Below are 11034 nucleotides of genomic sequence, written 5' to 3' on the forward strand. Positions count from 1 at the left end.
ATATATAACCCGTGAGAATATGTTTAGATCAAACTATTATGTATCAACTAAATATATGTATAACCCGCTCTTTCTTCAATCTATGCAAGATTTTTTATTTTTTAAAAAGTTTCTTTTATTTTGTGTAAGAATATGTTCCACCCAGGAAATATTATACCAATGGTATTAAATAAGTCAATTCCCTATAATAATGATTATTGTGATAATTTTATTTTGGAAATTTTAAATATCTGAATAGTAATCAATTTTATTTTAATAGGTGAATAAGTTCCGGTTTTGAAAATGTTTTAGATCTAATGATTTTATATTTTAATAATTAATTATATTATAAAAATGATTAAAATAAATTTTAAAATTGAAATGTTTGATTTTTTAATTAATTGTAAAGGAATATTTCTTGATCATTCAATAGCAATTATGTGTAAATATCCATAAAAATGAGAGCAATAATTTCATTGGTGTCTTGAGATCTCTAACAACGACACATCAGCATTTTATTGAGAATGCTTCTCTATTAATATATAGGGGATGTACATATGTACTTGTATACATGTACTTGTCATATAATGATCAAAAGATTGACGAGGAGGGGATGCAAGATTTCAAATTCAACATTTAAATTGAAAACGCTAAAAAAAATATTTAAGTAGCTATATATTTTTGACTACAGTTTTTTTTTTTTTTTTGGAATTGAGATATTCACGTGACAATTTAGCATCGACAGATTTAAAATTTTAAGTATCATTCCAGGTCGTCAGCGACTAAGCTGGTCCATGTCGATGATGATCATCTTGATGAACGACATATGAATCGTTTACGCCAATTAGCTCATCGATATCATACATACCCGGATCATCATATCCTGGGTGGCTTGCATCGCTCGCCAATTCCTGTCCAACTAAAGGTGATATCCCTTTCACTTTCCCAGGCCCTTAAGAAATAAGACAACCCCAAAAATATACTTACGTGGTCAAATACAATAGATAAATATGCATAAATTTTTTGCATCAAGATTATGTACCTCGGGACGTGGTTGGTAGCGTGTTGGACTGTGGCTTAGCGTGTGTACGTTTTCTTAAGAAAATAGCCGCAAACGCTGACGAGAGAGCCACAAACACGGAGGCGAACGTAAGGCCAAGAATGAGTGGTAATTTGTTTTTCTTCTTGCGTCTAACTTTGTATGTCCCACCTAAAACGTCGTCATGCAAAGGAGTCAAAATGGTTTTTACTAACGAACAATTATTTTATATTCAAAATCACTGCAAACGAAACAAAAGGGATAATATCTATTTAAATGTCTGATTAATAGTGATAGTGTCAATTTAATCATCTAGGTAGTTAGTATAATCTTTCATCGAAATATATTGAACCAATCAATTAAAAATAACCATCAAATAAAAATGGATATAGTTCGCGAGTACAAACCTCCCACTGCATTGTTTGTTCGTGTTTCCGTTCCTCCAGAACCTATAACTGTAATCAAATAACAACATTGTAGTATTTAATTAAAAAAAATATACAGTAAATTTTCATGTCTCGTTTCATTCCATAAAACCATAGTCCAAACATATACATTGATAATGCCAAGATCTTCATGTTCAAAGTTTAGTTATTTATTTCAAAAGTTTATAATATCTGGTAGGCTTCAATGGCTAGATATATCTATAATCTATAAGTCAGAAAGTAAACTTACCTTCCGAATTATCACTGCTATCGCCGCTTTCTCCTCCACCACCACTGCCGCTTTCTCCTCCTCCATTATCGCCACCGTCTTGGCCATAACTTATCGAATATAGCTCCAAAGCATTGATAATAGGAGGCAAAGTAGAGTCATCCGTAGACTGAAGGACCACTTGGGAAACTGACGTGGCCACCACATCTCTTACAACAACTTGAGTCACTTTCCCGAACACCGGCACGATGGGACCTGACTCCACTTCCTTGGTATCTAAGAAAATGTTGAACGACCGTGTTTGAGTCCGACCTAGATTCTGAGGCTCCGAGAAGTATAGAGCCAAGTAAACCGGTAAGCCCGCTAAGGGTAGGGTGTCGTCTGATAGAATTAAGCTGGCTGCTGACAGAGCCTTTGACATTACAATCTCGGGCGGCTTGTTTGACGCACCAGAATTGTCGATGGATGGGGCTGAGGTCGTTAATTCGCTGATAGTTGGGTCGTTGGACCTTGACTGGAACCATAGCCTACCGTACGGGTCAAAAGGGTAGCTACAATAATATATTTGCAAGAAACCAACAAAAGGAAGAAAACTCAATCTCCTATATATTAATAGAGAAGCACACTTTTAAAAAAGCTGATGTGTCGCTGCTAGAGAGCTCGAGACACATTTAGCTATTTAACCTCATTTATATTTATTATTTACAGCTATATGTTATTGTGTTTTTAAAATTTAAAAAAAATGTGTTATTCTTAAAAAATTTATCACATCACTTTATTAATATTAATTAAGTTTAAACTTTAAATATATTTTATATATTAGAAAAATAATTTATTGAAATACATGTGTAATCCACGTGGATCTCACAAATTCAAGCGGGACGGATGCAAAGACATTTTGCGGCTTTAAATATTTAAACATGTTGTGGGATGGCTTAGCGGACGGGTTTGACCGGGTTAAGAATTTAATTTAAGTTATCCTGTTCACGTAATTTTAGTTTTTTTGCGATTTTTGTCTGATTTGATAGTTCAAGATTTTGATAAAATCTAACAATCACTAATTCGGTTCACATTCTATCCAGATCCACCATCATGTCAATCTAAAGTTTATGGTGAAACGTTTACTATTTTAAACTTTCATAAACTTGATGAATTCAAACAAATATAAGTTTAAATGTTATAGTAACTAAATATATTTACAAATATAATAACTCAAACAAAAATTTAATTCCGTGCAACAGCACGGGTTATTACCTAGTTTAGTATAAAAGATCTGCAGGGCTTATAAGTCAAATGAGAATGTGAATGATTTTTTTTTTAATATAATTCATATACTGCAGTTAAAAACTTAATATATAAATAAACATAAATTAAATTCAAAAAATCCTCAAAAGTATCACACAAAAAATGTTAGACCACTTTAAATAAAACAAACAAAATTAAATTTTCGTTTTAAATTTTTTTAAAATGTCAATAAACAGATTTAACTTAGTATGAATTAGTTAGTGTTAAGTGTTAACTGGATTACCCTATAAGCTCTTTGGCACCATACGCATATCTTTGTCGGAGAATGAGACCTTCTTCAGGACCAAGATCGTCATACATCCCAACGTCCAAACTATAAACTTCAATAGATGATATAAAAGGATCATCCGAAGGCGACGTACGGATTAGGCAAACCCTGATATTCTCACTCGCCGGAGCATATATCACCTCCGAGACAAACAGTGAATCAGTAAAAACATTGTCAAGGTGTTTCCCATCGTAAACAACGTTAAACGACGGTGGGGACGACTTCTTGTCGTAGTTCCCGTAGTAAAACAGCGTTCTCACGAGGGTTTTCCCGCCTTTCGTCGCTGGAATGTTGGTGTAGCAATTGGTTTGACCGGAAGAGAAGTATCTGAGGTTGTTGATCGGCTCTGTAAGGTTACCCGGAATCTGGAACGACTCACCCGTGGTGACGAAGCCTTTGTCTCCGAGCCATGTTACATTGTCAGCGTCTACGTAGGAAACTGAAGCTCCACAGTCGATGCTTATATCTAATGATAATTAATGCAGAGATAAGAAAAGAAAAGAAAAAACGATTAGAGACCAAAAACAATCAAATAAGATCTTTAGTTTAAGAATTAAGATAACAACGAAGATTAATGCATGGAGAGATGAGTGTTGTTACGTACTCTCTGCGAGAGAAAATGTTATGGTGGTCAGAGAGAGGAGAGTGAGAAGAAGAAGCGCAGCCATGATATGAAATGTGAGCTACTTAGATTAATACACGAATGCATCTATATATATCATTTATAATTGCATATTTATATATATGGTTGACTTAACGTATTGACGTATTGTGATATTATTATACGCGTTTATTCGCATAATGTGTTTATAGTTGACTACGACTAAATGGACAATATGATTTCTGAAATTTTGGTTTTATCATCCTATGATTATGAGGTCAGGAAACGAAGAAGGTCATTGACCTTTACAATTATTGATTTACGGGTGCTCTAATTAAAATTCACTTTAGTCGCTTTCAGTTGAAAAACATTTTGATTTTTAGGGTATTTCTCTTTAATTATACTGTTTAGCTATTTAAATTCATACATTTTCGGAAAGGTACAAGTGATTACTAATTTGTCGGAGAATTGATTTTGTTTTTTTTAAACAGCAATAAATGGCAAAGAGAAAAAAAACGAGAGTATCAAATGAATTCAAACTTGAGTTTGTGAAGAAATAATTTCACACTTGATCAGTTTGGTCCAACTTATCTGATTGAGTGAATTTAGTCTAATATTTTGGGGTTGACTCCGTGTAGAGTGGATATTTTGTGAGTTTGTATTGTTTTTTTTTTTTGGTAAAAAAGAGTTTGTATTGTTATGGGCCCATTAACAGAAACTTTGAAAGTAAACAGCTCACATTCATCCAATATTTTGTTCTTGTTGTTGTTTTTTTATATCAGGTTCATTCGATTTATAATTGATATATACGTAAATACGTCTGTACAATATCAATATTAGTCGTAATCATAGGCTGAAATTGGTGTAGGGCTTCGAACGTCGACTAAGATATAAATAGTTATATTAGGAGAATGTCTCGAGAGACTCTGAACATAGAACTCGATCGAGACTTTAATTTTCCCTGCCTATCCTGATCTATCGGTATAATGGTTCAGTTACTTAGAATTAAAAATTAAAAATTTCTTTAGTGAGTAACATGCATAATAGTAGTAAGCGATAAGCCGATAACTAGTTTAATTAGTGCTCATAAAGGTATATAAATTAAACAAACCTCAAAAAATTTTAATAAACAAAAAATATATGGGAATGTATACATAATAGTTACGGAGAACTAGTATTTAGTGGTCATAAAAGTCTATAAATTAACGAAATGGCTTTACGTAATGCTCCAAATGTGGTCCATAAAAAAACTTTCAAATGATCCCACACGACATGGTCGTCTCTTCAACAAAACATATGGTGGTCGATGGGCATTGAGTAATGATATATACGCATACTATTCATGATTCATGCCACAATGATGGAGTTTACGAACCTCCCACTGTTCAATCTCAACCACAAGGCATTTCACACATACTTCGTCAAGTTTTCATAACTCGCCGTTTAGTTGCATGCACCATCATTATGATGCTTCATATTCCATCAAATGCATGCGTATAACCGAGAAACGGTGAAATTGCCAGATTTTTATTATCACTACTGTCGTTTATGTCATGTTCCCAGCTAAACTCATGTTTAGTCTTTGTGTAGGTGATCTAATTCTAATGCCATAACAAGGTTATGAGTATTCAACTTTACCTGTTAGGCCGTTACAGCTTAACCAAGATAAGTATTAAACACACTGTAATGACCCTCACTATGGGCAGAAATCCTGGCATAAAAAGTCCGAAGAAACAACCCGGAAAAGACTCAGAAAGAAGAAGGAGAGAAAATAAGGAAGAACGACCGGAGGAAGTCCGAGGAAAAATCGTCGAGTCGAAGGATAGCCGAACCAAGACCGAAGTGACTGGAGGCATGATTGGGACCCTGTGTCCGATCGGGTATCGGCGACCTATGTGAGAACTGTGTATGCGGGTCGGGAGCAGTACAGGCCGGGACGTACCAAGAAGTGTTGGACAAGTACCGAGAAATGTCGGACAAGTGCCGAAGAGTGTCAGACACGTACCGAGAAGTGTCGGACAAATACCGAGAGAAACGGAGAAGTACCGAGAAAGAGAAGACGTGACGAGAAGGATGGTACGGATCGAGGAAATGCGGATGAGACGCCGAAGTACCGAGAGTGTACGGAAGGACCGAGGCGTTTGCGGTCGAGGACCGATATTTTGCGGACGAGCCGGACGATCAACGGACGAACCCGACATCAACCCAGATTTTAAGGAGGTTGTCGGCTGGCGCAAAGAAGATTCCTATTTAGCAAATCAGCCAATGGGAACTCATGCAAAGCTAAAGGATAATCATTGTGTTTTTGAAAACACAAATGAAGGACATAATCATTATTTTCCTAGGTGTTGGCCAATGAAATTGAACAAGGTGGGAGACAAGAGAGATCTTCTCTTTTTTTTGCCAAATCGTGGGAGAAAGAAGAAGAAGATTCTTGGAGGCTTGGGCGTCAAGTGTTAGCCAAAGGAGAGAAAAGGGAGATCGAGCAAGTGCACGCCATACATTGGCGAGTTGCACCGTCCATTTCGCCTATAAAAGGAAGGCCACCCTTCTTATTTTCACCACTTAGCTCAAAAGAAAACACTAAAATTCTCTAAGTCTTGCTCTCTCTCAAAGTAGAGTGAGACGCTCTCGAAGCAAAGGGAGGTGCTGTCGAAGAAAAGTGAGAAGTTGTCGAGGTGAGACGCTGTTGGCGCAAAGGAGGAGAGTTGTCTGATCCGCTGTGCTGTGAAGTCCGGAAATCGATCTGCTAAAACGCTGTGAGTCATGTGGTGAGTTCTGTGGTAGTTGTGTGGGGTGCTGCATGGTTCTTAGGATCTATTGCTTGATGCATTTAGACTAGGTTCATGTTAGAACTAGTTTAACATGTGCATGCGTAATATGGTAGGATTCATGATAGATTCTTGTTTAAAAGCACATAGAATTTATGCTAGGGATCACCATGCATGTTGAGAATTGAAGGGAGGTGAACCGCACATTTTTCATGATGAAATTATGAACTTGATGCATTTTTAGCAATATGGCTTGCTTAAAAATTGGACCAAGGACTTGCATGTTGGTTAGAACTAATGGATTTTTAATTGCAATAAATTCTTGCTTAAAAATCGGGTAAATTAGTTGCATGCATGTAGAACAATCTAGGTTGCTTGAATTTTATTTCTCGCTGCTTGTAGATTGTTGCTTGAATTCTTGCTTGAGCTTCTTGCTTGTTTGCTTGATTTCTTGCTTGAATTGTTTGGGTGGTAGTACTAATCTCTTAGCGTTTTACTAACCTTTGAGTTGTAGTATTTGTCTTAGCTAGTCTCTTGAATTATATTGGTTATTTTTCTCGAGTCGTAGCTAGGATAGAGTAGTCGATCTTCTGTTCCAAGAAAAGTTGGTTGTCTCGCGTGGAGTTCCCGATGACCACTCGCGCGGGGCAAAGTCATGTCTAGTTGGCCACTAGAATGACCGCTACTAGACGTAGTAGCTTGAAGGGGCTCATGCTGGTTACCTGGGTGGTTTCAGCATGGGAAGTGTTGTGGAACGGAACAGATTTCGAGGGCCCTTAGGTGAAAAGAGTCTAGAGTATTCAAGTAACCCTTGTAGTATTCTAGTCTGTAGTATTCTAGTCGTCTTTGTTGTTGTAAGTGAAAAGAGTCTAGAGTATTCAAGTAACCCTTGTAATATTCTAGTCGTCTTTGTTGTTGTGTAGGAGTAAAGAGTCTAGAGTATCCAAGTAACCCTTGTCTTACTTTAGTCGTCTTACTGTTGAGGGATAAGTTTAGGTTGATCAAGTCAAGTCTTGTCTGATCTAACCTTCTTGCTTGTTGTTTGTTATTGCTTCCGCTAACGTTTCTGTTGCGTAGCTTTGATTGCTTGTCTTGATTGTATCCTTCCTTGTTGGGGTAGTCGGGGTGGGGAAAAGTAGAATGCATGTTTAGGAAAAGGGTACCCAGGCTGACTGAGTAATCTTTGATTACTCATTATGTAGATTCTTGTTGTGTGCAGGGAGCTTAGTTTGAGTGTAGAGCCGGAGCAAACGTTAGGGTACCGGATATGGTTGATTTTCATGTGTTGTTTTTGCAAAATCCTATATTTTCCAAGATGTATTCTATGAATTATACGACTATCTATGTATATTGCTTTGATAACTTATTTTTCAATGTAATAATTTATTAAAGTAATATAATCGTTTTTTTTTGGGGGGGGGGGAATATGGCAAGTTGCATCCGATACATTGGCCTTGTCCGGGCCAACACAACGCGCCAGAACCGCGAGGATTGCAAAACCTAAGTGAACCTCGGCCACAGGCGGAGTCGCGTCCATGAGGACTGGTCGGGAAGCTGCAGCTTCCGTCCCTCAGCCGGACCACCAGGATGCGATCTCCCATACGTGACGTTCCACGGGCTGTCCGTGTTCTTGTCCGGGGCATAGGACGGTTCGGGAGCGTTACACACGCTATACAACCATAAGATAGAAACATATACACTATATGACATATATAATAACATTATATTATATCTGAGTAATAACAATAGATTGATTTTTTTCTATATATATATGCTTAATATAAAAAGTGTTAGTCTTTCCTGAACAGAACTGCTCTTCATCTCAATAACTTTAGTTATAATTCCAAGTTTCATTGACGAGCTTGTAACAGGGTGGAAGATCAAATAGGCCACCAAACATGTGGTTTGGAGTCTTTTGACCCTTAGATGAATACTATATAATTGTATACCAAATTGGTCGCAGTCTATTGAAACCGATAAAATGGAAAGCCCAAAGTATAATCACCTTTACTCTATCTTCAGTTAAAAAAGGAGAAAACAGTCAAATCTGCCGACAAACCCAACCTATAAAAAAGCTATAAAGTAGAAACCTTTCATTTTTAACATTCATGCTTTAGTTAGATGTGAGGAAGACTAAGATAAAACCATGTACATAGACGTGGTCTAACAACTACTATGCTATGGGCTTCCACCAATCTTGGTTTACTTATTTAATCCAAAAAAAAACGAAAATCATTTCTCAAACTTCACTATTGCATCTATCAATTTTTGCCAGCCACTAAAAACAATATTAATATATTTGGTTGCGGTGTCTTGTTGAGTAATAATTCTATTTAAGAATAATGTCACAAGGTGCATTAGTGGGATCTTGTTATTTTCCTATTAATTAATTGATAACATGTGTCATGTCCCATATGGTTTATATATAATGGAGTGGTTAAACTAAAATGTTGTCATTCTCTTAAAATCTTACAAACCCAAAAAGATATGCATAAATACAAAAAGACCAAGATTTCTAAAGATTAAAGACCTAATTAGTAATATTGTTATATTCTACTAATAAGGTAAAACAAATACTATAAAAATATAGATCGACAAGAATTTAATTCACTATGCAAAAGTGAACACAACCCAAAAAAGGTTTCCATGAATTCAAGTGATCTCTTCATCGATATTGTCGGAAGTTTTAAAAATATCTTCACACAAAAAAAAAAATAACAAACAAGACTTTGTTGTAAACCACCACCATAGCCAAAGCACCTGAAATAAAATAAAAAACAAATATCTAACCATTTTCAATTAATAAAAAATTTGTATTTTACTATTTTCGACCACAAATAAAAAACAGCTTTATGCATTTGACATAATAAATGCGACGAATAATTTACGTTTCTAATCATTTTCTCAAAATTCCTTATTTTCTCTTCCTTCCTTAGCCATTAGAAAGAGAAAAAAAAAGTCAAAAAAAGAAAAAAAAGAAAAATTCGATTTTTTTTCTTTCATCTTCTTTCTTCTCCTTCTCTCTGTTCTTCTCATAGTCCTGAGTTCATATTTTGCAGAGTACACAAAGAATCAAAAATATCCTGTAACCAGTCTGGTCTTTGCTGTAAACTATTCTCTTTTTATGAGTAGAGTTTTTGCTATATTTTATTCAAACCAAACCCAAACCCAAACCTAAACCCCAACACTCAAAATCTGAATTTTTATTTTCAGTTTCTTGATCTATTCATTACCTTGATCAGTCTTTCATGGGACCGTTACTTCTACTAGATTTCTTGTCTTAAAGGTAAATAAAATTTATTGTTTCTCTCACTTTTTCTGTAGTTTGGTCTTTTCTTGATCTTAGAAAGTTTCCATCTTTACTTTGTTTCCAACTTCATATAACAAATACAAAACCCTAATTTCGTGATTTCTTTCTTCCGGATCTGTTCCATTCTCAGGTTTAATTTCTCTGTTTAATCAAAATGGGCATTGAAAAGTTTGGAACTTTCATCTTGATTTCGATCTTGATTTGCATCTGCCATGGATTCAAACCTCAAGACAATTACCTAATCAACTGTGGCTCACCAAGCAATGGAACCTTAATGAGCCGAGTCTTCATGTCTGATAAGCTCTCTTCCAACTTGCTTACTTCTCCCAAAGAGATCCTCGCTGGCCNCCTGTAACCAGTCTGGTCTTTGCTGTAAACTATTCTCTTTTTATGAGTAGAGTTTTTGCTATATTTTATTCAAACCAAACCCAAACCCAAACCTAAACCCCAACACTCAAAATCTGAATTTTTATTTTCAGTTTCTTGATCTATTCATTACCTTGATCAGTCTTTCATGGGACCGTTACTTCTACTAGATTTCTTGTCTTAAAGGTAAATAAAATTTATTGTTTCTCTCACTTTTTCTGTAGTTTGGTCTTTTCTTGATCTTAGAAAGTTTCCATCTTTACTTTGTTTCCAACTTCATATAACAAATACAAAACCCTAATTTCGTGATTTCTTTCTTCCGGATCTGTTCCATTCTCAGGTTTAATTTCTCTGTTTAATCAAAATGGGCATTGAAAAGTTTGGAACTTTCATCTTGATTTCGATCTTGATTTGCATCTGCCATGGATTCAAACCTCAAGACAATTACCTAATCAACTGTGGCTCACCAAGCAATGGAACCTTAATGAGCCGAGTCTTCATGTCTGATAAGCTCTCTTCCAACTTGCTTACTTCTCCCAAAGAGATCCTCGCTGGCCAAGGCTCAGACGTTTACCAGACGGCAAGAGTCTTCACCGGAGTCTCTACTTACAAATTCTCTGTTTCTCCTGGTCGTCATTGGGTTCGTCTCCATTTCAATCCTTTCGATTACCAAAGCTTCAAAATGAGTTCAGCTAAATTCGCAGTTTCGTCTCAGTCTCATGTGCTTTTGAGTGATTTCAG

General features: G+C 35.9%; 1 protein-coding gene across 1 annotated transcript; it reads right to left on the bottom strand.

The window, feature by feature from the left end:
• Positions 671 to 3923, bottom strand: LOC104711089 (uncharacterized protein At1g24485-like). The gene is made up of 6 exons (XM_010427763.1): positions 3850 to 3923; positions 3201 to 3711; positions 1694 to 2223; positions 1426 to 1473; positions 1022 to 1189; positions 671 to 931 (listed from the first exon to the last, which is right to left on the bottom strand). Exons 1-6 carry the CDS (start codon positions 3911 to 3913, stop codon positions 762 to 764), a joined length of 1491 nt encoding a protein of 496 aa, XP_010426065.1. The 5' UTR covers positions 3914 to 3923; the 3' UTR covers positions 671 to 761.

The sequence above is a fragment of the Camelina sativa genome, chromosome 9, assembly GCF_000633955.1.
Source record: "Camelina sativa cultivar DH55 chromosome 9, Cs, whole genome shotgun sequence".
NCBI classification, from domain to species: domain Eukaryota; kingdom Viridiplantae; phylum Streptophyta; class Magnoliopsida; order Brassicales; family Brassicaceae; genus Camelina; species Camelina sativa.

What these genes read in the sequence shown, in the direction of transcription:
- LOC104711089 (XM_010427763.1), bottom strand. Translation starts at nt 3,913, where the DNA reads ATGGCTGCGCTTCTTCTTCTCACTCTCCTCTCTCTGACCACCATAACA. An exon ending in GGTGCCAAAGAGCTTATAGG is followed by an intron (nt 2,224 to 3,200) that starts GTAATCCAGTTA and finishes ATATTATTGTAG; the next exon opens with CTACCCTTTTGACCCGTACG. An exon ending in AACAAACAATGCAGTGGGAG is followed by an intron (nt 1,190 to 1,425) that starts GTTTGTACTCGC and finishes ACGACGTTTTAG; the next exon opens with GTGGGACATACAAAGTTAGA.